This window comes from Notamacropus eugenii, chromosome 4 (assembly GCF_028372415.1).
Source record: "Notamacropus eugenii isolate mMacEug1 chromosome 4, mMacEug1.pri_v2, whole genome shotgun sequence".
NCBI lineage: Eukaryota > Metazoa > Chordata > Mammalia > Diprotodontia > Macropodidae > Notamacropus > Notamacropus eugenii.
The window spans coordinates 12,194,967-12,222,096 of NC_092875.1; the positions used below are offsets into that span (position 1 = coordinate 12,194,967).

Below are 27,130 nucleotides of genomic sequence, written 5' to 3' on the forward strand. Positions count from 1 at the left end.
TTAATGGAAAGATGGGTTCATTGGCTTTCGTTGATGTGACAAATGAAGGAGTTGGTAGAAATGGTTTGATGTGCATCCAAAAGCAACAGGAAACATTTCATGGGACCTTTACTTATTCATCTCATGGAGCAGTGCTCACAGGTGTTGTTTGAGATGGTGGAGGCTCATTACCCTCCCAACAGTCCCCACTGAACAACTTTAAAGTAATGCCTCAAATAGCATTATGGTGTGGCAGCCCAGGACAACTTAGAAGGTTGGAAGCAGAGGTCTTGTGATGCTGTGGTAGGGGACTGACCTGGAGTACATACAGCAGCAATACAAGTGGTGGGCCTTGGAGGTGGCTGTGAGGGCAGCAGCTTTGGGAGCTCACAGCCCAGAGGCTGAAGGGGGCTTGGACAACTGGTCAGAAAGAGATTATAGGGGATCCCTGTGCAAGCATGGATATAGGACTGGGTGCTGTTCAGCAGTTCCATTGCTCATACCCAGTTCTAAGTTGTAGTTCCAGGGTAGAGAGGAATACTAGTCCTCAAGGCTTCAAGGGAACTGGGGTACCACCTGGGTAAGGACCAGAGTACATACCAGGAAAGCAGAGATCACATTTTTTTCCAGATCATACCACCTTGAAAACACTAAAAACTTAACAGACCCCTCACCCCCACCCCCAAGAACTAGCTGTGAAAACATGAGAAGGCCTGAAGCTAAGTGCACTCTGCTCCCCTCTCTCCTCTCCATTCTCCCCTGCCCCAGCAGAGCCAAATCTTAAATTTAGCTTCGAATCAAGAAATAGGCTGGAAAAATGGCAATAACAACAAAAGAATCTGACCATAAAAAGATACCATGGCGACAGAGGAGGTCAGAAGATAATGCCATGGAAAACAGCTGCAAGGAAAGCCTCAAAAAAAAATGCAGATTGGGCACTAGCCCAGCAAGAATTCCTGGGAAGGCTAAAGAAAGCACAAAAAGATGAAATCAGGTCAGGGGAGTAGAGGAAATTGGGAATAAGAAATAAGAAAATTATGAAATGAGAATTAATAGCTTGGTGAAAGAGAAACAAAAAATCCTGAAGAAAATAGCACCTTCAAAAGCCGAATTAGCTAAATGGTCAAAGAGATATAAAGCTTTGCTGATGAAAATAATTCCTTAAAAACAGAAAGACGACCATGAAGCCAATTGAGGCTTGGGGAGTGTTAGAAACACACTGGACACACAAAAAGCTATCAAGGAAAATTTATTACAGCAGAGTTCAGAGGAATTGAACACTCTGGCCAAAGCGAACCCCCATCCTCTTTTCAGGAGGAGGGAGTGTTGATTACAGAAGTGGGATTGACTTTATACTGTTAGTTCAGGACAGATCCTCCCACCAGGAGACTGATTGGTCCATTCTCCATTAGGTCACCATCTTCTCTACACGTCCATTACTCAACTACCCTGGTATGATTCCCCCCTCCCAAACATGTTTTAACATAGGACCCAGGATCAGAAAATGGATTTTATGTGGGATGTGTCTGCTTATATGCATAAGGTTCATTAAGCAAGTGCGGTGAAGAAAAGCCTCTCCAAGTTATTCTAGGTCATTTTCTTTGACTAGTTTAAGTTAGCTTTAAATTTGGTCCCTTTATCAAGAACTCTGTGATTCCCTGAAGGCCACTGTCTGTCTCCCAATTGGTTGAGTCCACCTGCAGTTTGCTGGCTTCTTATTATCTGACTTGTTCTCAATGACTTCAGCAACTAATAACTTCTGTGGACACTTACCTTTTGGCTGTCTCTCACAGGGAGGTAAAGAGATTCTAAGAAACTTAAGATCCTCCAAATTAAGGGGGCACACACTTTAGTGCATTCTGACTTCAATAGATGAAGATAGCAAAAAATAAATGGGAGAGTAGGGTGTAGTCCCCTGCCAATATAGTTATGTCATCACTTTCTTTAATTACAAAAACCAACTGGAAGGGAATTGAGTACCCATTGATGGTAGAACAGGAGAATGGATTGTGGCATGTAAATGGAAAAGGACACGGTTACCATGTCAGAAATGATGAATGTGAACAATTTTCTAAAATATTGGAGAAGGGTTGTACAAATTGGGGCAGAGTTAAACAAAAATAACACTTTATTCAAGGACTACACTAATGAAACTTGAGGTTGGAAGCCTGCTCAATTCTAACCAGTGCAGTCAGTGACTAAGCAAGACTCCAGAAGGCTGACGATGATGAGTATGGCTGACTGTGGCAGTGTAAGGAGACATCTGCTCTCAGATGCAGTTATCCTGATGATTTGTTTTGTTTGACTGGACTTAGTTGTTAGAAGGGAGGATGTTGTTTGGTGTGGGTTGGGGAGGGGAGTTGTTGGGAAGGGACAGTGATCTTTAAAAATGAGTAAAACATTTTTTAATCATAATAAAGCTCAGAATTAAGAGAGGAGAGGCGCAATGCACAAAAGCCTCATGCTGTACATCTTCCACACTTTCATTGAGAAGAACCATATGACACAAGATACAAATTAATGGTATTTAAAGCCACAATAAATTGATTTTATTTTAACAAACAGGAAATCGTTTGTTATTAATATGGGAATCCTTCATGAATCAAAATTGTCTGGGTTCAGTCAGATTGCCAGCTTTTTAGAGAAAAGGTTAGATTTTTCTCCCCAAATAGAAGACAGCTTCTGTCTCATCCCCACAGAAAGAAAGAAAAACCACATCAAGGAGTCATTGTTTTCTGTTAAGAGTTTAAAAGATTCTCCTAACCTTTCTCAGTCCAAACCACAAGCATGGTGGTTTTGCACAGCAGTCACAGAAATGCTGATTGAAGGAGTAGAAATGGGTTGGGAGTTGGGAAGAGTTGGATAAGGACATCGCTGACTGCCAGCCCATCGGCTCCAACTCGTACCTGAGAATGGGAAAAATCTACACATGGCATCCTTGGTGAAGGCGTGGAAGCAGAACAGATGGGCTTTGGGGTGAAATTCTCCAAATGACTACGGCCTTTCCAGAACACAGCCGATGAAAAGGAGTACATGATGTACAGTCACTCTGCTTATTGTTTGATGAGTAAATAGAATTTTTTTTGCACAAAACACCTGAACGTCTCTCGTCTGAGGAGACATTAGCCTTGCAAACGATGAAATCACACAAGATTCCTTTAGACCTGTAACAGAGGGTGTAACTTTGTCATCTAATTCTCTGGTTACGAATAGCAAAGAGAGCACAGAACTGGAGACATCCTGTTGCTTGCTAACATCGTGGAGCACATCATGCCCAGGCCCCAGATCAGATGATTTGCCATAGATGACATCACACCGATTGCATGCAACTCCAGCATGTAACAGGTCTATGATCATTCCAAAGAGTTTGGCCTAAAATCCACACAGGAAAAACTTATGGATATTGGGTAAAGAGTAGAATCGAGGGTTACCCTTTGTCCATCCAAATGTATTGTGGTCTGAATAATCCATAGAACTGGTCCGTGTGTCCAGATGTCTTGGGCAGATGTTGCATATGGACAGTGTGCTGGATCAAAATTAATACAACACTAGAAGAAAGAACCATGAGACAAAGAGATGATGTTCATTTAAAACAACTCCATCCTGACCTACTTAAAGAAGATACACTGAAAAATGGGAAATAAATAGGACACCAACACTAATTTTAGCAACTTCATGTAGGAGTTTTAATGGTGTAAACATAAGCCCAAGAGAGCCAAATATTACTTGCCAGGTGGAGAGAAGTGGCAACCAAGTTTAACATTGCTTTAAGACCTAAGCTTACCCATAAAATCTTCTGGAGAAGGGTGGTAGAATATTATGAGCAGTAATTCCTCATAAAACAGCAAAAATCAATGGATGGAAAAACTAGTTTAAAGAAAGTTTGACAGGGGCCCCAATTAAGGACAGTCATCCCATGAGGACATTTTGAGGATGAAGCTAGGAAAGTAAGTAGACAAACAATAGAAAAGATTTTCAGAAATTTTTCTAAACAACTTTTTTGACTGACAAGGACGGTAGCACCAGTAGCCATGCACTATCATGTAGTTCCACTTCTCAAGGAAGTGAAAATGGCACCAATGAGAATGACCGTGGGACAAACAGCCAGTCTGTGCCAACTTGGAGGGAGGAGGCTTGGAGCAGGGGGAACCTGATGAAGAGAGGAGGAGGAGGAAGCATTCAGGCTTTCACAAGTGACAGGCTCCAGTCTGCTGCTGCTTTGCCATCACATAGCTGACTCAGAAGATGAAAGGAAGACAAGATCTCGCCATGTTCATGTGTCTGACTACAGCATAGTATTGCTTTAAGTCAGACTTTCCTCTGACAAGCATCTGCCATGTAAGTCAAAATCATGTGAGTCTTTGAAAAGTAATAGAAAGAAACTCTTCAGCCCATTGGTTGTTAACGTTGTGGTGGGTGTAAGGTAAAGTGACTGAAGGAGAAATAGTTGGAGCTTCCAAGCATTTTGATTTATTAAGCAGTATGTGCCCAGCAAATTGAGACCCCATCACCTTCCTCAGCTTTGGCACTAGGCCCCGAATACAGGGGAAGACAGATATACATTAAAAACAGTCAAATAAGGCCAGTTATTTAAAAGGAAACAATACATAAATAGATGAAAGATTAGGGATTTCCAAACTGAAAAGGGGATGGCCAACAGGTACAATATCCGAAATCAGAAATGGAGGTGTCCCACTTCCCCCAAGTGTCTCTATTCAGTCAAAGGAACATGGAAACAGTAATGATGGTTCAGTAGAGGGCCAACTTTCTGATAAGATGTATGGGTTGCTTGAGAAGTACAATTGTAAGAAAATTCCTCACATCACTCTTCAGATCTCATTGGGTTTCTGGTCAGCATAACTGAAGTCCTTAGTTCAGGGTCTTTATACAGCAGGTGGGGGTGGTCTGGCTTTCCAGCCATGGAGCAGTAGGCTCAAACAATGCAATTCCATTTTCTCCCAGTTCCCACAGTTGAATAAAGTTTTCTCACAAAACAGAAGTTGTGCTAAACCCATAGTTGAACAGAAGGAGAACGGAACTAGCTCCAGAATTGACTCACAAGGTGGGGTCTATGTTCTTCACTCCATCCTACAATTAGTCACTTGCTGTCCTGACCCCCTCAGTTACCTTAACATCAAGTCCCAGGAAATGTACAGTTAATACACGTAAGACTGAAAGCTGTTCTCCCGCTGTTTAGTGTTCAGAAGATATAAACGAATCATCCTCAAAACAACTGTGAACCATTAACAGCTTTATGAAAGAATTATCCAGATCATCAATAACAAGAGAAATTCAAAACAAAACAACCCTGAGAAAAAAAAAACAATCTCTCACCCAGAAAATTGGCAAGGACAACAAAGATCAGAATAATCGATGTTGGAGGGTTTATGGAAGGATGGGCACCCTGGTACACTGTTGGCAGAACTGTGAATTGGTCCAGTCATTTGGGAAAGCAGTTTGTAATTATGCAAAGAAAATGACTGAAATGTCCTTATCATTTAACCCAGAACTCCCAACAGTCAGGTGTATGTATGTGCAACAGAATATTTCTAAGAGTACATTCATCTTCAGATGGCCATCGCTGGCAGCAGTCATCCTGCCAGTTGGGGAGTGACTAAACATGTCATGTGAGTTTAATGGAATTGTAATGAAAGTGAGAACTGCAGAAACTGTGCCCACAGTGCGTGACTGCAACAACAATAACGTTAAAAATGAATCCTCCGTAATTATGACAAAGCTTCTCCGCTCCAAATGGACATGAGGAGAATTTGCACCTGCCTCTTTGCACAATGCCAGGGCCCTTCTGACATGTTGTTTCATTAGGGAATGGCTCCCCCTGCAAGAGGCTGGGGGATGAGTGCGATGGATGATGTGGGTGATAGAAAAACAAATATATCAGTAAACATTTGAAAAAGCATATCCATTGTGGCAGAAAACAAGATGCTCTCTGCTCACCACAATGTTGGCTGCAGTCATGAATGATGAGCCGGTGGAGAATAGCTCTTGTTGAAATCTGCATATGCTTGGAGGAGCAGTCTTATAGGGCTTTTCCAACAGAGTATGTAGTAATCTTAGGCATTGCAGACAGATTGCAATTTAGCCCCAGAACTGAAGGAGAGTGGAGCAGGCTGGATTGCCTTTGGGAAACATCAGGATTCTTTTTAATGGCCCCAAGATTTTCTCTGAAAAATTTACTTTTTCAGTACTAATATTTTCCTGGTGGTTCATATATAACGACAACCATTGGTCAATATATGTTTCATTGAGAGGGGAAATAAGGAGAATGTGCCGTATGGCCCCTTCCCCGCCCCTGCTCCCAGCATGTGAGAAGATAGAGATGAAAAAGCATGAGTCAGCTGCCATCTACTTCATTGCACATCTAGGAGATGGCAGACCCATTCGAGTGAATACTTCATATATCTGTACTATCTCCAGACTCCGAGGTTTTACTACAGAGAAACCTGTTCTTCTGCATAAAGCCTTTGTCTACTCAACCAAATTCAGCCTCCATCACTACTCTTAGCTTACTCATGGTATCCATGCCTTCATAGGCTTATTCCTTCTTTATATCTTGGAACTCCTATGGCGATTCCTTCCTTTGAGGATATCCCATGGGCCTTTTGGCTTCATGTAGTAATCGTTTACTGTTTTCCCATATGTACTCCATGAAGACTCTAACGCATGTCAGTTTTTCTTGTTTTTTTAGTGAAAGGCATTAATATGTTCCCTGTGCTGTTCATCTGTTGTATTTTTAAAAATATTTTGGATGCCTTTTACTTTGCCATCACATTCACTTGTTACAAAGGTTGCTTTGGTTTTTAATTTTCAATGTGGGTTGTAGGAGGAAGAACAAGTAAATATTTGACAATTAAAAAATTAAAAAATGTTACATTTACTTCTAAATATAGCCTTTCCACTTCCCAACAAACCTGTTATCTCTTGTTAGATGACCAGTCCCATTTCCTTTACCAGTAATTCATATCTTCCATTGTATTTTATGCCCTTTCTTGTTATTTGTAATATGTAATATTTGTATTAATTTGTAATATGCAGCTTATGTATTACCACCATGTTTATTTCTAGGGCACTAAGAATTATTTATACTGGTAATTCTTTTGGAGTCATAACTTAGAATCCTATCCAGGTAGCAGTGGCAAGAGAATGTTACATTAACAAGATGGGTGTTTGCAGCAGAAAGCTGTTTTCGGTCATTGGAAATCATCGTTTCTCAAATGCAGCCCAGGCTGCTTTATAATTCCCTCCTTCTGGTTTATAAAGATGAGAATTCACAAAAATGTTTCTCTCAACCAAACTAAAAACCTTCTAAAGGAAAATTCTGTTCTGAATCAGGGTGGCTTTATTAGTGAGACCCAGGTGATTTTGAGTCTCCTGCAGTGTGGGTGTTTGCCCTCCCCTGACTGTTCAGTGGAGAAGTCTAGGAAGTGTCGTTTCCTGCAGATTTACTCCCTATAGTCTCTGGTCCTTTCCAGGTCTTGTCAATCTGTGTGGAAGAAGATAACATTGTCAATTATGCTACCAACGTACTCCAGAACCCAGACCTTGGGCTGCGCATGGCCATTCGCAGCAACCTGGCTGGGGCAGAGGAGCTCTTTGCCCGAAAATTTAATACCCTGTTTGCACAGGGCAGCTATGCCGAGGCTGCCAAAGTTGCTGCTTCTGCACCCAAGGTAACACTTGAAGTGGTACTGAAGCATCTTGGGCTGGAAGGGGCTTCAGATCACTTGGGGCAGCACCAACATGCGGGCCCAGAAAGACAAATGTTCATCATCCTGGGTCAGGCAGCTTGTAGACAGCAACGCCTGTGCCTTGAGACCTTGGGTATTGCCAGGGTCTGTCCTTTGTGCTCCTCCATGCTCTCGCCCTGGCAGTGATGACCAGGGTGGGTGGGTAAGGCTAACGGGGTTAGTGTCCCATCTCCTCCCACAGACTGTGGCCATCTTTAAAAGCTCAGTAGGCTGAGAAGGGACCGAGAGCAGTGGTTTCTATCACAAAATGAGTTAGGAAAGGGAGAAGACACTTCCTAGAGGAGCATTTCTGCTTCATAGTCTCATTAAAAAAGGTCATTGGCTGGGGTGTAGGGCCTTAATCACTGCTGATCTGTGTTGGTGGGAGTAGCTGCCTGATTAATAAGCTTATGCTTTTCTTTGAGGAATCAGGGACCAGTGTCCCATTGCATTTTCTCAATATGACCAAATTAGTTCAGCATGAGGGCAGCACAGTTGGGGCTTGAGAGTAGACAAGTCGTGTATACAGCCCTAGAAGTGACTTCCTTTGTGGTTGTCTCTGCTGCTACTTTAGGGAATCCTGCGTACCAGTGACACCATCCGCAAGTTTCAGAGTGTCCCAGCCCAGCCTGGACAGGCCTCCCCCTTGCTTCAGTACTTTGGGATCTTGCTGGACCAAGGGCAGCTGAATAAATTTGAGTCTTTGGAGCTTTGCCGGCCTGTCCTTCAGCAGGGCCGCAAGCAACTCCTGGAGAAATGGCTGAAGGAGGACAAGGTGAGGACACATAGAATCCCAAGTGCATAGAATACCCCCCCTTAGCTGTGACTCATCAGTGAGCCTGGCATTCTCTCCTGTTGTATGTCTTAGCTGGAGTGTTCCGAGGAGTTGGGGGATCTGGTGAAAGCCGCTGACCCAGCGCTTGCGCTCAGCGTCTACCTTCGGGCGAGTGTGCCTAACAAAGTGATCCAGTGCTTTGCAGAGACGGGCCAGTTCCAGAAGATTGTGCTCTATGCCAAGAAGGTGAGAGAACCTTGGAGCTTCTCATTCAAACCATGGGCTGTGCTTGTCCTGAGTTCCTCTTCATAAATCTGAAGTGCCAGTATAAGTGCAAACTGCTTCCTATGTCCAGTAAACTTCCTATTTTTATAGCTTCCTATTTGTATAGCTTATAGCTTTTGGTTGGGACCTCTGGGTTCATGCCAAGTGAGGAATAATTAATGCCTCATGTTGAGGCCTCCAGAATGTTCAGGGACACCTTCATAGCCAGGGTTTAGAACCCAGGTCTATGCTGACTCTAGTCCAGGATTTCCACCACCGTCAAGTGTCATAACTTAGGATCCCCACTGTTCCAAATGTGGATTTGGCCACATGTGTTTGAGGTTAGTTTGCTACTGGCAGAAAGGAGTGAGCTTAGGTTTGCGCTCGGTTGTCACTGACACCTCGCTTCCTTCAACCTGCAGTTCACATACCTTCCCCACAGAAGCTTTTCCTGATCTTGCCTTCCCATCCCCACTTTTCCTCCTCTGTATTTATTTATACACATACCTCTTGTAAGCTATTGGAGAACAGGCTTGTTTCACTCTCTGTATTTTGTCTCTCCAGCACAACCCTGGTGGGTCCTCAAGTATCAGTGGTTCTGATACAGAATCATTATGACGTCTCTTCTTGGTCAGAACTGTGGTTATCTGTTAACTGTGAAGTCTTTGTTAAGAGTTGGACACCATGAGTGTTTCTAAGAGAAATAAGCTGTCCAGTGGGATTCTTAACCTTGTAATCCACTGTATTTCCGTATAATCTGCTTCCTTTGTCACCCTGCGTGTTATTATTTCATGCATTTTAAAACACTGTCCTGAGAAGGGGTCAGGGGTTTTTGCCGCACTCCACGCAGGGCTGTGGGTGATCCCTAGCCCGGGAGCTCTCACTGCAGATGGGCATGCCGTCTATGATGATTTTTATAACAGGAAGGACACAATGCAGAGCAATGGAGGAGAGCAAGTGCATACCCTTTGTTTTTCCAAATTTGTGTTTTCTTGCTGATGCTGCCTCCAGATTTCTATAAATCTGTGGAGAGCGATTGATTAGGAACTCTGAGTCCAACGGAGTTCTTGGGGATCCTGTTTTCACCTCGCCCTCTGGTGGACGGGAGTTGCCAATGCAGGTCTGCTGAATGTGGCTCATGGGCCCTTTGCTCCCCATGATGCCCGCAAGTGCCTTTCTATGGCAGTGGTCTGTGAGCCGGCTGTGCTAAGAGCAGTGTCTGTTCTGCCGGCTCTGTTTCAGGTCACATTCACTCCTGACTGGATCTTCTTGCTGAGGAGTGTGATGAGGGTCAGCCCAGAGCAGGGCCTACAGTTTGCTCAAATGCTGGTGCAGGATGAGGAACCACTGGCCAACATCAACCAGGTGAGTGAATGAGCACCTCACATAATCTCGTGGAGGTGACCCTGACTGGCGGAACTAGAATCTCTGTCCAGAGTTAGGACCCTTTCGTTCAGCAGGTTTGGTTGAGGACCCCATTTGTCTGGTAGGAGTTTTTGCCAGTTTTTCCCATTGACTTAACTCTAGAAGCCCGAGTGAAGCATCTTGGGTAAGCCTTCAGAGGCCATAGTCTTTAATGTTTAGACTTTCCTCACTTCTACCCCATTAAATAGCCTGAATAAGCATCTAATCTACCAGGAGAGCTCTTCACTTAGTTGCTGGAAAAAAGCAGGACACCCCTGAATCAGACCTTCAATCTTTTATTTTAAGTTGGGCTGAAAAGAGTATCTTTTGTTCAAGTCACAGTCTGTTGTTGGCAGAGGCACCATGGGGCCTCAAAGGCCATGCCTGGTAAATGGAAGTGGGGGCTGGTCCTGTTATCAGGGGAAGGTTCCCCAGAGGCTTGTAGCAGAGATGAGACCCTGTGAAATGAGCTTGAGCCATTGTTAAAGCACAGACAGGCCTTGGTGGGGGAGGTTTGTTTGCTAGGAAACAAATAGCCAGGAGTCAGGTTGCCTGTGCAGATGAAGTCACAGGTCAGCTCTCCAGAGCTGCCCTCGGCTTGCGGGTGTATGGCTGTGTCTGGGTCTCTGCAGCTTCATGAGACTCTCAGGTAGGCATCTGTTGAAATGTCCATCAGCTCTTGCATTTTTTTTGTTTCACAAAGCAGCATTGACTTGAAAACATGGTTGTCATTTAGTCATGGTTTTATTGTGGGACTTTGGAGTCTTCCTGACTGCAGCCCCCCCCCACCTCAGGGGCCAGGCTATGTGGCTGCTGTTAAGTAAGACTGGTTGGTGTCTCTCCTGCTCTGGACCTTTTGGAAGTGTGTCCCATAACTGTTGGTACAGAATCAGCACATCTGATTCTGTCATTAGCAAGGGGTTAGTTCTTGCAGCCTCATGGTTAAGTGTGTGATTTTGCATAAATGGTCACTTAGGTTTCAAAGTAGGAATGTGCATAGTCCTTACTGATAGATTTATACTAACACATTTGCAATAATAGGTGGAGTCCAACGTAGTGACCCTGAGATGACTAAAGGCATAATTTCTTCTCCCTTTTGGCTGGACGCTTGCACATTCTGTGTTCTTAAAGTTCTAGATTTAGGAGCTGTATTCCCTGGCCTAGAAAATCTAAACCTCACTGGACAGTTATAGTCCCCGGCCTCTAGGCTTGGGAGCTGGTGTAAGATTGGCCTCTTGTGGGGAATGAAATATAATTTTTTGTGACCCTGAATGCACTGCTTTGGTGTATGGTCTAAACATAAAATGACCCCTTTTGTGCAGTGGGCAGGATAGTGAGCAGATTCAGACCAAATTTGAGCCTTGGGGTTAAAGTTTTAGCTGATGTAAGTGCTGACAGTCAGATTGCAGTCAGTCTCAAGTCCAGGAGAAAGAGTCCTTTTCACTAATCCTGAGAGCATTTGTGAGGCCCTGTGTCAGGACATGATGGACCTAAGAGCTGGGGAGATCTGAGTTCAGATGCTGCTTGTGATATTGGCTGGCTGTAGGACCCTAGTGGGGCAGATCACTTCTCCCCTGTGTGCCTCTGAGGACAGAGAAGGGGCATAGGGAGCTCCCTCACTGGGAGGGAACAGGGTCATGGGGAGATCCCTCACTGAGAAGGGGCAGAGGGAGCTCCCTCACTGGGAAGGAGAAGGGGGCCCCGAGTTTAGGAGCTATGATGACAGCCCTGAGTTGGCACTGTGTTTGCAGATTGTGGACGTCTTCATGGAGAACAGCCTGATTCAGCAGTGCACGTCTTTCCTCCTGGATGCCTTGAAGAACAATCGCCCTACAGAAGGGCATCTCCAGACTCGCTTACTGGAAATGAACCTGATCCATGCACCCCAGGTAGGAGTGTGTGTGGTTTGGGGTGCCTACTTTTGGATTCTGGAGGATCGATGTGGCTCAGGCCCCTGGCTGCTAATGGGGAACATCTTGTTTTAGCAGGAGAGCCTCCTTGACTCAGAGAGAGTAGGCAGCAGCCCATAGCATGTGATGGAGGAATGAGGGAGATATGGCAGAACCTCCCTGCTTTTCCTAGGCTCGAGGCTGTCTCTCTGGGCCCTTTGGGGTAAACCTCACAGTGCCTCTGAGAGCATTGTCCAGGGGGCCAGAAAGGGACACCAGGTTTCTGGTTTATCACGGAAGGGACTTTGTATTCTTCGGATCTGCTTTGGCTCTCTTCCTCATTGCCGTCCCAGGCCAGCACTGGCGTGCAGTCGTCCTTCACGTCCTGTCGGTTCCCACTGCTGACCAGGGCTTAAGTGCCTCGTTGTTTGAACTCTGTCCATTTTTCACTTTGATCCGTCCCTTACCTACGTATGTAGGGTCGTGGTCAATGAGACTGATGCTCCACTAGTTGGCTGGGCTGTGATCCATACGTCTGCACCACATCACCAGGTGAGATCTGACTGCAGGAATGTCTCAGATTTGCTTTAATGCTTAAAAACTAAACGAGTCCTATGCCCTTTGATGATACTGGGGCCCCAAAGACGGCTGAGCCAACATGCAGCTCTGCTCTTGGGGCATTGCTGCCGTTTGGTTCTTGTCTCTCTAGACATGGCTTGGCGGTGCCATTGGCCAGATCTCCCAGGACCTAACGGGGCTGGTCCCTCCAGCCATGTGTTTTGAATTCACCAAGGGCAAATTGGTGCTTCCCTTTGGGGAGCATTCTCCCCAAGTGGTGTGTTCTCATTGACTGGCCCTTGGGTGTCCACTGTCCTTCCCAAGGACAGGCTGCTCTCGGCCCAGAAAAGAGCAGCGGGAGAACGGAGCCGTCATGATCTCCTTTATCTTCATTTAACCTTTTTTATTCAGCGTTTAATTTTCACTCCAGTGTCTCGTTTATGTAGTTACTTCATTTGTTTTCAGCGTTCTGCAATCACTTCCATATATCTTAGATTTTTTTCCCCTTCCTCCCCCCACTCCCTCCCTGAGATGGCGTGCAGTCTTGTACAGGTTCTGCACATACGTTCCTATTAAATACATTTTCACCCTAGTCATGTTGAATAGAAGAATTAAAATGAATGGGAGAAATTGTAAAACATAACACATGAGAAAACGGTCTGCTTCATTCTGCGATCCAGTTCCATACTTCTTTTCTCTGGATGTGGAAGGCGTTTTGTCTCAAAAGTCTATTGGGAATTTTTTAGGTCCTTGCATTGCTGTGAAGGGCTTAGTCTATCAGAAATAGTCCTCACACACTGTACCTGTTACTGTGTACAGTGTTCTCCTGGTTCTACTCCTTTCACTCAGCATCAGTTCATACAAGTCTTTCCAGGTTTTTCTGAAGTCTGCCTGTTCATCATTTCTTATAGCACAATAGTCTTCCATTACGTTCATATACCACAACTTGTTCAGCCATTCTCCAATTGATGGGCATCCCCTCGATTTCCAGTTCTTGACCACCACAAAGAGGACTGCTATAAATATTTTTGTACACGTGGGACCCTTTACCATTTTTATGACCTCTTTGGGATACAGTCCTAGAAGCGATATTGGTGGGTTTTTTAATACACATTTTTGTAGCCCTTTGGGCATAGTTCCAAATTGCTCTCCAGAATGGTTGGGTCAGCTCACAGCTCTACCAATAGTGAATTAGTGTTCCAACTCTCCCACATCTTCTCCAGCATTTATCATCTTCCTGTTTTGTCATTTTAGCCAATCTGATAGGTGCGATGTTGTACCTCAGAGTTGTTTTGATTTGCATCTCTCTAATCAATAGTGATTTAGAGCATTTTTTCATATGACTATAGATAGCTTTAATTTCTTCCTCTGAAAACTGCCTCCTTTGACCATTTATCAATTGGGGAATGACTTGTATTCTTGTACATTTGACTCTGTTCTCTATATATTTTAGAAATGAGACCTTTATCACAGATACTAGTTGCAAAAATTCTTTCCCAGTTTTCTGCTTCCCTTCTAATCTTGGTTGTATTGGGCTTATTTGTACAAAAACTTTTCAATTTAATATAATCAAAATTATCCATTTTGCACTTCATAATGTTCTCTATCTCTTGTTTAGAATAATGGAGAAATTTTTGACCAAACAAGAGATAGAGAACATTATGAAGTGCAAAATGGATAATTTTGATTACATTAAATTGAAAAGTTTTTGCACAAACATTCCAATGTCTTCTTAAAAAAAACAACAGCAAACTTTTTTTGTGTTATCATCTTCCCTTGCCAGCCTCAGCTCTTCCTAGATTTAGTTTTCTTGTGGTAAGATCTTGGGACCAAAGGGTATGAACAATGAATTCACTTTTCTTCCATAATTCTCAGCTCTTTACCTGAATAGATGAAGCCATTGGTAACTCAGCATTGCAGTGTCTGTCTTCTCACAGTCCCTACGATGTTGAATTTTTCCTTTTCTTACCATCTTTGTTGGTTGGATGAGTATGAAGCCACTGTTATCAGCAGGGTGACTGGGCTGCACCAAGAAACTAAAAGGATACTACATCCCAAGCATGGTTGAAACCAACATGACATAAGCATACGGCTACACCATCAGAGAACCAAGGATATACCGCGTAGAATTAGACGAAGGAAAATAAAAGGATGTCTGGAGTGGCCAGGAACCATTGCCAGACTTCCCCCATCATTAAAACAGTTCCATTTTCTTGGTGTGATAGGTTGCAGATGCCATCCTTGGGAATCAGATGTTTACCCACTACGATCGTGCTCACATTGCCCAGCTCTGTGAGAAGGCAGGCCTGTTGCAGCGAGCACTGGAGCATTACACGGATCTGTACGACATCAAGCGTGCAGTGGTCCACACTCACCTTCTGAACCCTGAGGTATGGGAAGGCTTCTTGCTTCTGCCGCTGATTCACGTTCTGCATTCTTGGTGGTGGGTTGTGTTCACAAATTGTGAGGCATGGGTCTTATGGCAATGCCTGTAGGTAGCTTGAAATCTTCTTTAATCTTAGGGCTCTAATAGTGCAGAGGGCTCATTATCTGTGCCAAGCTAGGGACATTATTGGGTTCTTATTTGTGCCAGCTGGTTCTGAGTGTGGAAGTCCTTCTCTGCATTTCAGACCATATTGGAGAACCAGTCAACCAGTCTAGATCTGTTCTCCTGAAATAGGGAAGACTCATTTCTCCCACATTTCTGTCTTGTTTAGTATGTTCTCAGCACAATAATCAACTCCTCGAGATTGATGATAAAGTGTGCCTAGGCCTACCTTTTAGACAGAGAACTGGGGGGCTCGAGATGCAGATATGTTCTTTGTGACTCTACTTCCTTGTTATGAGGGGGAGCTTTCATGTTGCTCTTGGGGAGAGGGTGGAGAAGCTAGTAATTTAGAAAGTCTCCCTCACAAAGAAAGCAGAGAGAAGTAGGCCAGGCAGGATTGGACCCACCATGTTGTTCAAGATGGCAGAGATCCCAGCTTCCCACACCATCTTCTTTTCCTGTCCCAGGTCTTGGGAAATGTCCCTGTTTTCAATGCATGTCAGGAAGTATGGTCCCTTTGTGTGTGTCTCGGTTTTGGGGACTGTGTCAGGCTCTCACATGGTCTCTCATGAGCCAGGCTCCATGGTGAGTCATGTCATTTTGGCTTTTCTTCCTCAGTGGCTCGTAAACTTCTTTGGCTCCCTGTCAGTGGAGGATTCCGTGGAGTGCCTGCGAGCGATGTTATCTGCCAATATCCGGCAGAACCTTCAGCTGGGCGTGCAGGTGGCCTCCAAGTACCATGAGCAGCTTGGCACCCAGACTCTCATGGAACTCTTTGAGTCTTTCAAGAGTTACGAAGGTACTGCCTCAAGCCATGGTCAGCTCCTCCCTAAGGCTGCCAGCCCCGCCATAGCTCCCTTCTTTAGGCGGAAGAGCATTTTACCTAACCTGAAGGGGAGGAGAAGGGCTGGTCGTAGTTTAGCTTTTTCTGCCATGATTTTAAGGTTGAATCTTGTCACATGTGTTATAGAGAGGTTTTAAACACCTCTGGTGCTCCTTTTTCCTGCCCCCAAATCAAATTTCAAAGGAAGCTTCAGATTCAGGGATCTGTTCTTTGTAGGGTTTGTGATCAAGACAGTACTAATCCTCAGTGCTAGGGACTTAGAGCTGAAAAGGAGCAGGCTGGCCCCTTCCTACCTTCTTTTTTCAATTTCTCTTTTCTCTGGTGGGGATATTTATTGAGCTTTTCACATTTTTGAGATGGTTTCAACTGCCTGTTTGTTCTGAGATACTGCCAGTTTCTAATATGGATTAACTCTACTCTCAAACCCCCTTTCTCCCACTTTATCCTTCAGCTGTCAGTCCTTCCTCCATCCTTCCTCCTTCTGTGACCCTCCAAGACTGAGGTCTAGGGATTGTGGAGTGTGGAGAGTTCTCATAAAGTATTACTTCTTGGCTGCTCCCTGCTCTTCTCTGAGGGGTGGCAGTAGTACTGAGCTCCACACTGAGGTGCCCGAGGGAACTTTTGCATTGAGCAGGCATTTAGCCCCTGGGAGGGTCCTCCAGGAGCCTTGAATGGATGTGCAACTTCACCAAGTTGGCGAGGCCAGCTGCCCCTGGCTGCAGCAGCACCAAGTTGGACATAGCTGGGGAGGGAGGCTCTTTGGACTCCCCCTTAGCCTCTGCTAATTCAGCCTCTTCCCACAGGCCTCTTCTACTTCCTGGGCTCGATTGTCAACTTCAGCCAGGATCCAGACGTGCATTTTAAATATATTCAGGCAGCCTGTAAGACTGGGCAGATCAAGGAGGTGGAAAGAATATGCCGAGAAAGCAACTGCTATAATGCCGAGCGGGTGAAGAACTTCCTCAAGGTGAGTGCTCTTCTCCACACACCCCATTCCTCCGTCTGTTCTTCTGATGGCCTGTGCTGAGCACATCTCTCACTCGAGACTCAGCTTTGTGGCCTTGGGGCAGAGGAGACCTTTGGGGTTTGCCTCATTTCTGTTGTCAGTTTTTAGAGAACAGAAACAAACATGGTGTAGTTCAAACCTGGGTTCAGAGCCAGGAAGCAGGTGGCAAGGATTTATTAGGTGCTTCCCATATGCCAGACAGATATTGTGCTAAGTGCAGGAAATATAAAGAGAGGTCCTTACCTCAAGGAGCTCCCATTCTAATGGGGAGACAACATGCAAACAGCTCTGTGTCTGTGCCCGGGAGGCAGCCCCCAGGAGGCCACCAGCTTGGGACTGACCAGGGAGTCTGGGAGGTGGAGCACAGGACTGACAGAGTACTAGGGATAAGCCACCAAGTCAGTGGAGGGAGTCCATCTCCCATGGGTGGCACTTGAAGTTCAGTGTCACTGATAATGAAACAAAGAGAGAAGGGGGCCAAGGATGGCTTGATAGGCCAGACGAACATTTTCTGTTTGATCCTGATGGCGATGGGAGCCCCAGGAAGGGAGTGCTTTGAGGGAATAGTTGAGGCTGTTGCTGAGCTTGCCAGCCCAGATAACTAGGAGGATGGTGATGATGCCCTGGAGTGAGAGGGTCGGTTTGGAGGAAATGCGAGTTCTGGTTGGGACAGATATCTAGTAGAGATGTCTGAGAGGCAGAGGGTGACTCAGCAGAGAGATTGGGGCTGGGTCAGTAATCTCAGAGTCATCTGCATAAAGATGAGCATCCAACCCAAGTGAGCTGATGAGATCACCAGGGGAGTTAGGGGGTATCTGAGCTTACTAACTAGGGGTTCAGCAACTTGTTTTTTTAATAATTGTTTGATAAATTTGCTTCCTTGTCAGTTTTATGCATATATAAACATTATGCTGAAGTGAGATTCATATTCTTTGACACGTTAAGAGTCTCTGGTATAAAGAGAGAAGGGGGCCCAGGGCAGAGTCTTGTGGAACACCCCCCATAAGCAAGCATGAGCTGGACAAGGAACCAATGAAGGAGACAGAGCTGGAACAGTCAGATAGGAGGAAACCAACAGAGACTAAGAAGAAGGTGACCCACAGTGTCCCAGGCTACAGAGAGGTCAGTGAGGATGAGGATGGAGAAAAGGCTATTGGCTTTGGCAGCCAAGAGATAAGAGATCACTGGTCACTCTAGAGAGAGCATTCAGGGGAAGGAGAAGATTGGGTGAAGGAGAGAGAGGAGAAAGAATGGAGGCCCCTGTTGTGGACACATTTTGGAGGAGTTTAGCTCCAAAGGGCAGAAGACGAACAGGATGATAGAAGGGACAGAAGGGTCAAGTGAGGGTCTTTAAGATGGGGAAGACGTGAGCATGTTTGTAGGCAGCAGGTAAACAGCTGACAGAGGGATTGAAAATAAGTGACAGGGGCAAGGAGGGAGCAGTCTGCTGGAGGGGACAGGATGGAATGGGATCCCTGCCTGTGCTGTGTCTGATGGATGGAGTAGGACTTGGTGAGGAGAGTGAGCTGAGTGCCACAGAATGAGAGGAAGGGAGGAGAGAAGGATGCTTCAGGGGCAGCGTAGGGGGTTTGGGGTAGCTAAAGTGCTGTTGTGGTGAGTAGATTAGGCCACAGGTCAGTCGAGTAAGGGACAAGGATTACCCTGCCACTTGAGGGCCCACTTGAGATTAGGCATTAGCCATGAATTTGTCATGGATTGACCTGGCATGATTTTGTGCTTTGTTTCTAGCCTTGTTCAATAGTGGGAGACTAGGAGTCAAGGCAGCAGATTGGGTGTGATCAGTGATGGGACAAAGGGACATAGAGCTGAAACACTTCTCTGAGGGGATGTGATAAGGGAGGACAGTGTGGGCAGTGCAGGAGTGAGCCTGGGAGAGAATGAAGGGGCAGAGGGACTGGAGGTCATAGTGAGAACACCGATAGATAGGGTGATGGCTCCCTTCTTTCTGTGTGGCTCTGGTGGGGTGAAATAGAAGGTGACAGGAAATGAATGGTGTGAAGGAGGAGACTCTGACCTCACTGGGGAAGGACAGAGATGACCTGCCACTTAGTGTCGGAGGTGGGAAGACTCTGGGCAGAGCCAGCGACTTGACAGAGAGATGTGTGCATCGGCATTGGAGAAGGAGCTTCCTTCTCTGGGATTTTCCTGTATCCCTGAAATGACAGGTCCATTCCCCATCCCTTGTTTAGATCAGAACTAGGGATTCCAGCATCACATCAATGTGCTTCTAAAAAATGAAGTCTTCTGCTTACGTTGCTGCCTCATCTTCCTGTTTGTGAACAGGTAAGATGAGGAAGTTCAGATATTAAAAAAATTAACAGTTTTCTAGGGTTTATAGTCTAAACAAAAAATAATCTGAAGTGTTTTTAATATTCCACAAACAGGGTAAAACAGGGTAAAACCTAGACCTAGATGCTCCAATAGAAATCCAGTTAGTTCCAGTGAAGACAGAAACCGTTGAAAAGTACAGTGGGGTTTCTCTGGCAGCTGTGCCCTGCTCATCCTGAGAGGCCTTCCCACAGGCTCTGAGCCCCTGGCAGGGATGCTCTCAGAGGTATTTCTGCTGGGGTGGCGACTGGACAAAGCAGCAGTGGGCGAGTGGCTTTATAGCAGCAGTGTGGCACCAGCCTCAGGCATGGCAATCTAGGTCCAGGCATATGCACCACTCATAGTCTGCGCATCAGAGAGCCAGCCTTTGTGCCACTGGGCAAGAGTTTGTTCCTCAAAGAATGTTTCAATTCAAAGAATGTTAGGTTTGATCAAAGAGGTCAAATTTAGCCTGGTATTTCTTTTCTAGATTAAGTGGAGGGGATTGGGCATTGGGTTTTCTCCAGTCCTGCTTTTCAGAGAAGCCAGGCCCGCTGCAGGTCCTGCCAGGCTCACTAGATGTGGGGGTTGTTTGTGCTGGGCTTTTCTCTCCTTTAGTCTTGCAACACAGAACAATTCCCCAAACTCAACTCCAGGAACGAAACCCCAGTTTAAGCAAAGACCAAGTTTTGCATATGGCCCAGCTGCCAGGGGAGGACAGGGGAGGGCTGAGGGAGAGGGTCTGAAGGGAGGCTGATAACACTAAGCAGAAGTGAAGTCTGCACTGCCACAGAATGGAGCTCATTCTGAACAAATCTCAGGTCTCTTTTCCTGCTGCTTCCTTGGGGTTAATCACATGCTCTCACCTGGATGGTGACGCTGATACATCCTTTCTTCTCCCCTTTCCACTGTCTAGGAGGCCAAGCTTACAGATCAACTGCCCTTGATTATTGTTTGTGACAGATTTGACTTTGTTCATGACTTGGTTCTGTATTTATACCGCAACAACCTACAGAAGTACATTGAAATCTATGTTCAGAAGGTAAAGTTCTTCTCCAAGACTTTGTGGCTACATGGTAGGGCCCCTGCCCTAAGTTGGCAGAGCACGTGCTGGCCAGAGTTAGCCTCTGGTGTAAGGCCTGACAGGCTAGAATCAGAGGGGGCCCCAGCAACTCTCTGGGTCTCAGTAGTGAGGTGACTCGTGTTGGCACAGTCACAGATCCATTCCAGGACCACAGGCCTTTGGTGGGAAGGGAGAAGCCAGGTCCCAAGAGAGTAGTCTGCCTGCTCCCTTTGTCTCTGGGATGTGTGGGGGCTGATTGCCCCACAAGAAGGGGTTGAGAGAAGCCTGTTAGTGCTGGTGCTGTGCTGGAGGCAATGACAACTGACGGAGTGTGTCCTGGCAGGTCAACCCCAGCCGGATCCCTGCCGTGGTCGGCGGACTGCTCGATGTGGATTGTTCAGAGGATGTCATTAAAAACTTAATCATGGTGGTGAGAGGACAGTTCTCCACCGAGGACTTAGTGGCTGAGGTGGAGAAAAGAAACAGGTAATGGACCAGCCGAGTCCCCAGCCCCTTGGTACTTGGTCACAGAGTTAATGATAGTGTGCTAGCTGAAGTTTAAGATGCACGTCAGTGAGAATGTCCCCAAAGTCATAGCTCTGGCTGCTTCTGTACCGGTGCCTTTCATGTAACTGTTTCTGTGTGCTTTCTTGGATCTTCTCCTCCCCTATTTCTTGATATTTCTCAGTATCCTCACCCTAACCCTGAATGCCTGACCTTTGCGTGTGTGCCTTTGTGGCCCTGACTGCTCCTCTCAGCTGTCCTCCCATGTCTCTTGGGATGCTAATTCTCCAGGCCCTGGGGCTGAGCTTGGAGCAATCACAACTCCTAGGACTGGGCAGGAGGCCCATTTCAGCGCCCAGGCTGAGCTACCTCAGTGAGGGCCGGGCACACTCTTGAGAAGGTCTAGGCTTCTTCTGGACCCTCGGTGACAGCTGAGGGAATACCAGCACAGTGATGTTTCCTTTCCTGACCCAAAGGCTCAAGCTGCTTCTTCCTTGGCTGGAATCCCGAATCCATGAAGGTTGTGAAGAGCCGGCCACCCACAATGCCCTGGCCAAGATCTATATCGACAGTAACAATAACCCCGAGCGCTTCCTCCGCGAGAATCCCTACTACGACAGCCGTGTTGTAGGTAAATACTGTGAAAAGAGGGACCCGCATTTGGCCTGTGTTGCCTATGAGAGGGGGCAGTGTGACCTCGAGCTCATTCAGGTTAGCAGCTGTTGCTTTTCGTCTCTTAGACTTTATTTGGCAGTATTTAATTATAAGGGGCCCTGGGGTTGGGCTGGGAGGGGGTGCCTGCCCCTTGGGCTGCCCTGGGTAGCTTCATCATCACACTAGATGGTGCCCAGGGAGGGTTTGGTCTTAACACTTGGCTTCCTGTTTACCATGACACTCACTGACTTCAACCACTGACTTCTGCCCTCTGTCCCCATTCGCCCCATATTGTTTGTTGGGAGGCTCAGGTATCCCTGCCCACTCCAATTTGAAGTGCTGGTTTAGAGGGACCTTGATTCAGGGAGGGGGCCTTTCCCGTGGTCTGGCATTGACAGTGGGAGCTACATAGGCATGGGGACTAGGCTTCAGTAGAGCAGATCTGTCTTTGAGCCTCTCAACTCTGAAAAGCCTCCTGTGCTTCCCACAAGCTTCTGTTTCATTTTTGTGAATCTCTGAAGTAAGGGACTGATCTTACAAGATTCAAGCAGACACTGGTGGGCTCTGCCAAGTCACGTGCTTCTTCATGCCAAGCTGCAGTCCTAGGGCACCCTCCAGTACCCACCTTGAGCTCTCATGTCCAAGTCACTTAGTCAGCCAGCATTTAAGTGCCTACTGGGTGCTGGTGTTCTGTGTCGGCCCCTTTCTTACTGACTGCAGACCTGCTGCTTAAAATGACTCCAAGCACTTTAAAAACTCTAGCAGGTCTATGCATTTCTAGGCACCTTTAGCACTGTTCTGATGGTCTAAAGGTTTCCCTCCATTGAGATTGGGGGAGGGAGTTAAAGGGAGTAGGGGTGGTGGTTCCTTAGGAACTTGGGTTTTGGTTTTTCTTTTAGAAGAAAATAAGTTTCTGATATTAATAGTCCCTGAGAGAATCAAAAAAGTTCTAGGAGAACAATTTTATGGTATAATATGGCTGAGCCAGCACTTGGCTTTTTCCCCTTAATTTTCTGAGTCTAAAATAATGCCATCTCTCTCCCATTGGGGTCTCATGGAAAGTGGCGGGAGGACCGCTTGGTAACAGCAGGGGTGTTGGGCGGAGGGTTTTCATCTGGACAGCAGAGTGAGAGGTTCTAAGGATGGCTTTTGCTCCTTTCAGGTTTGTAATGAGAATTCTCTGTTCAAAAGTGAAGCCCGTTACCTGGTCCGCAGAAAAGATCCAGAACTCTGGGCAAATGTCCTGGAGGAAAACAACCCATTCAGGAGACAGCTCATCGATCAGGTACTGTGTGGGCATGGTTCTCTACAGCTTCAGAATTCAGGCCTCAGTGTAGTGGCCTTGGCTGTGAAAAAGCTCCCTTGGACACCAGCTTGTCTATTTGAGGCACTGGCCAGTTAAGAGCCCAAGTGTGTGGGGGGGGGGTCTTTCCTCAAACAGGGCTGAGCATGTCAGACTGTAAGAACTAAGTACCTGCCACGTGCCAGACGTAGGTACTCTCCAGGAGTTCCCCATCAAATGAGGGAGACAGCATATAGACAGATAACATACAAAGCAGGTTCTGTGCCATTCAGAGGAGAAGCAACAAACAGGGGAAAGTGCTCGAATTCAGAGGGTTTGGGCGGGATTGGTCAGTAGACAGAGCAGACAAGAAGCTTTCCAGGCATGAGAGTCAGCCAGAGGAAGGGGTTGGGAACACCTGTCCCAACGAGAATGAAAAAGTTCCCAAAGAAAATGCCCAGAGCCTAGAGATAGAGCAGCTAGGAGGCTGGGGCACTGGGCCAAAGAAGACGGGGTGGGGAGTCGAGTTTGAGGAGGCTGGACAGGGAGGAGGAGGCTGGTTATAGAGGGCTTTGAAGACTAAGCAGAGCGCTTCGTATTTGCTCCCAGAGGTGCTGGGGCCCAGACCCCTTGCCCCATTTCCTTTGGCTGGACTCTTCACCGTGGAGTCACCCTCAGAACGGAGCCCAGGCTTCCACATGCTGGGTGGCCAGTACAGAAAACAGGAATTCACAACCATTGTGAGAATTGTAGGACCTTGTGGGCTCCCCCTCCAGAACTTGTCCCAGGAGGACCCTGCTTCCAACTAGATTTTGAGTTTACTCACATGCATCCCTTTTTCCTCTGGAAAATGTAACCCCTAGAAGGCGGCAAGCAGTCAATTTCCACGTTCCTGTCACTGGCACCCAGCCTAGCACTTGGCACAGAAGAGGACGGAGTAAGAAAAGACCAGGGGTGGCTGGGGCCCTCCCCACTGCCCAGCCACCTCTCCCTTGTCTTGTTCAGGTGGGGCTTGGAACCAGAGAACAAGACCCCATTTATTCCTGTGGAGGTTCACCATGTTTTCCAAGGCAGTGTTCTACTATCAGCATTACTTATTTCCAGAGTTTACTGTCTGCCTTTTGTGACATCCTTCAGTCACTGACATTGCTGAGCCATACAGAGCTCAGTGGCATTCCACTGGAGACCTTCCTCCAGTTGATCTTCCAGCATTTGAGGAATAGTTGTTAAATATGGGTAAAAGCATTTTTATCCAGCTCAACAGGAGACAGTGCACAGCTCTCTAAATATCCTCTTTTAAGGAAAATGAGGAAGAGATGAGACAATGGAGCCTAGGCCATGGCAGTCCTAATTCCTGGGTTGTCTACACTTTAAATGCCTTCTTGGAAGCCTCTCTTTGTTCAGGAGCCTCTGCTCCTGGAGGCTCTGTCCCATTTCTTCAGCATCTCCTCCAAAGAGGTAGCCATCATCAATGATGAGCCAAAGCCGTGACCGCTGATCCCAGGACATGGTGTCAAAAGCCTGCTTGGAGTAGAACCTCTTCTGAGAAATCTGCCTTTGACATGAGGCATCTCTTGAGTGGGCTGACCCCCCTGTGTTTTGAAATAACTTGCAATCATGTCAGCTCCTCCGGATGTTTCATCTGAGATGCTCAAGGAGTCACGAGGAGCCTTGATTAGCAGAAAGCCAGGGAGCCTTATTATCCCATTGTAGTCCATCCAGTTGTGAGCAGACCTTCCTCTCATGGCTGCAGGTGCTCTCATTAGCCTCATTCTCCTTTGTACTTGAGTGACTTCTTTCTTTGAAGGTTTTTCAGGCTGCTTTTATATGTTCTCTGTTAGTTTATAAATACTCCCAAGGCAGGAAAATGTCTTATTCCAAAGCCTGCCAGTTTGGCACCTAAGAAACATTAAATTCTGTGGGGAAATGTATCGATGGATACTGTGAGTCGAGCCACCAGGGTTTGGGGATCTCGGTTCTCTAGCCTCTTGCGTACATTTGATCAAATGGCTCGGCCTCCATCAGCTTCAGTTGGTGGAACCAGGTCGCTTTCTCAAGATGCCTCCTAGCTCTCAGTCTCCAGATTCTGGAGACTCTGTATTGGACTAACTTTGCTTAGTGTTCTGACGCTCCATGTTGGGTCCTGGGACCACAGTCAACTTGACATGGACTGTTCCAGAGACTGGATGGAATAGGGGAGGGTTATAGAACCACACCCCCAGGCATATTTTTTGACTATTGCCAGAGAGCTCTAAAGAAATCAATAAAGTGCCATTGTCTCTTCATTCTTACCCATCTCCTATTACTGACCTGAATTCCTCCTGAGAAAGAAATGCCTTATGGAGCATTGGGAAAGCCCTGAAGGTCTGCATTGCTGCCTGAGCCAGCACAGTTTAAAGGGGTATTAGAGCTGACATGTTGGTGTACTTTGTCTCTGTCATCCTCCTGCCTCCTAGGTTGCTTGTGAGGGCTTGCTAGGGTCGCATCTGTAGCAGTGTACCCTTAGTAACTGAAGTGCCACCTGATTGTGGCTCTTGGGTTCTGCCTGGCATCTGGCCTCCCCTCTCTGGAGAATGCAGCTGGGTCAGGCTAAAGGCCAGTGCAGGGTGGCCTCTTAAAGCTAAGATTTTAATCGCTGTCTGAGCTGGTTTAGTACATGAAAGGGCATGGCAGCAATCTCCAGCCAAACAAAGCTGTTCTGCAGGTTGACCATCTTCAGATAGAATGGTGGGGTAGTGCATCTGAAATCTTGAGTCAGTGAGGTTGCATGAACTCAGAGCTTGATGAGGTTGCTTCCCTAAGCTGATGTGGAATGTGGATAGTCAGTCTCCATTCCTAAAATGGGATTTTAAAAACAGATCAAGAATTCACATCAGATGCAGATGCCTTTGAGCTAGAGAAGAATAGATGGGCCCATTCCTTCTCAGTTGGTATACAGGTGTGTCTAACAGTGAAAATCATGATTCTGGGAATTCTGATAAATAATCATGTTAGATCTCCTTGGAAGTCTTGGTAAGATAGATAGGTATGGCATGGTGGAATGGGTACAAGATCCAGCATGGTTTCCTGGCTGCGCTGCCAGCTAGCCATGGGTCTGGTCCGTAGGCCAGACCCTCCACCGCGTCACAACCACAATTTCTTCTTCTGGGTATTTGGAGTAACCTCTGCTTTGTCTGCCTCACAGGGTTCAAGGGCAAAGGAGAGAGAGAGTTCAGCCTGTAAAGGGGCTCTGTGCTTCTCTGACTTCTGCAGGGGAAGACCAGGATAGTGTGGGAACTAAGGACTGTGTAGGGAAAGTAGAGGAGCTGGGAGAGAAGGGGGTAAGGGAATGGGAATGTCCCCTGGTGTCAGAGCTAAGAGCAGGCCAGGGTCTAAGGAAAGGAAAAGCCTCCTGATTGCTGGAGTCTTCCCACTGTGGCATAGGCTACAAGGGAGGCAGCCTGGGTCCTTGCTGTACTCCCACTGAGGCCAAACATCCCCTTCTCCAGCATGATATGGAATTGCTCTCCATGCCTCATGGTCAGATGGCCTTTCAGGCCCGCTCCAGCATGACAGCAGTGAAGGTTATACTCATGGTCACCCAGATGTGGTTGGACACCTTCTGTTGGTGCCCACTTTCTGTTGTGGTGCGGGGGGGAAGGCTAGCAGCCTGTCTCCTTAACCCATGGAGCTATTGCTGTTTTTTCTCTCCTCAACATTCAAGGCTCCCTGGAAGACACCCTCCCACACACCTCCATTACAATGTGTGAGCCTGAAGGCATGAGTGAGTGGGCCTGTGGCTATTCCTGGGGCCTCTGGCCTAGCCTTCCCTGTCCCCTGTCTTTGCTGAGTCCTGCCATCTCTGGCCACCCGTGAGTTGTCTGTTTTAATCTAATCAAGCTCCTCTTCCAAATATCATTTAAAACTAGGTGGTGCAAACAGCTCTGTCTGAAACCCAGGATCCTGAAGAGGTCTCTGTGACCGTGAAAGCTTTTATGACTGCCGACCTGCCCAGTGAGCTAATCGAGCTTCTTGAGAAGATTGTCCTGGATAACTCTGTGTTCAGTGAGCATAGGTGAGAGGTGCTGGTGCCCCTTGGACTGGCCACCTCTGCCCTGGGTCCCCTTCCGTCCTCTCCTTCCCAGATCCTGCCTGGCATTGAAGGCCTCCTCTTCCAGGAAGCCCAGCTGTCCTCTCAGGCCCTGCTTCCTAATGTCTGACCCCCTCAGGACAGGGATTGTATCTTGATGTGATGGTGGTATCCCCTGCCTGCAGACCTTGGTATGCCGCTAAGCACATTGGGGAGCG

The 27,130-nt window shown here is 46.7% G+C and overlaps 1 protein-coding gene across 3 annotated transcripts in view; it reads left to right on the forward strand.

Annotated features, from left to right (window-relative positions):
• CLTCL1 (clathrin heavy chain like 1) overlaps positions 1–27,130 on the forward strand; it is an 85,682-nt gene that overhangs the window by 27,677 nt on the left and 30,875 nt on the right. For all 3 annotated transcript variants that reach the window (XM_072599812.1, XM_072599813.1, XM_072599815.1), the window contains 13 exons: positions 7,470–7,667; positions 8,299–8,499; positions 8,593–8,745; positions 10,006–10,128; positions 11,919–12,056; positions 14,840–15,004; positions 15,781–15,961; positions 16,810–16,973; positions 20,257–20,382; positions 20,747–20,889; positions 21,384–21,618; positions 22,724–22,846; positions 26,752–26,897. In XM_072599812.1, coding sequence (XP_072455913.1) covers positions 7,470–7,667; positions 8,299–8,499; positions 8,593–8,745; positions 10,006–10,128; positions 11,919–12,056; positions 14,840–15,004; positions 15,781–15,961; positions 16,810–16,973; positions 20,257–20,382; positions 20,747–20,889; positions 21,384–21,618; positions 22,724–22,846; positions 26,752–26,897 — 2,096 coding nt within the window. The remainder of the gene's footprint in view (positions 1–7,469; positions 7,668–8,298; positions 8,500–8,592; positions 8,746–10,005; positions 10,129–11,918; positions 12,057–14,839; positions 15,005–15,780; positions 15,962–16,809; positions 16,974–20,256; positions 20,383–20,746; positions 20,890–21,383; positions 21,619–22,723; positions 22,847–26,751; positions 26,898–27,130) is intronic.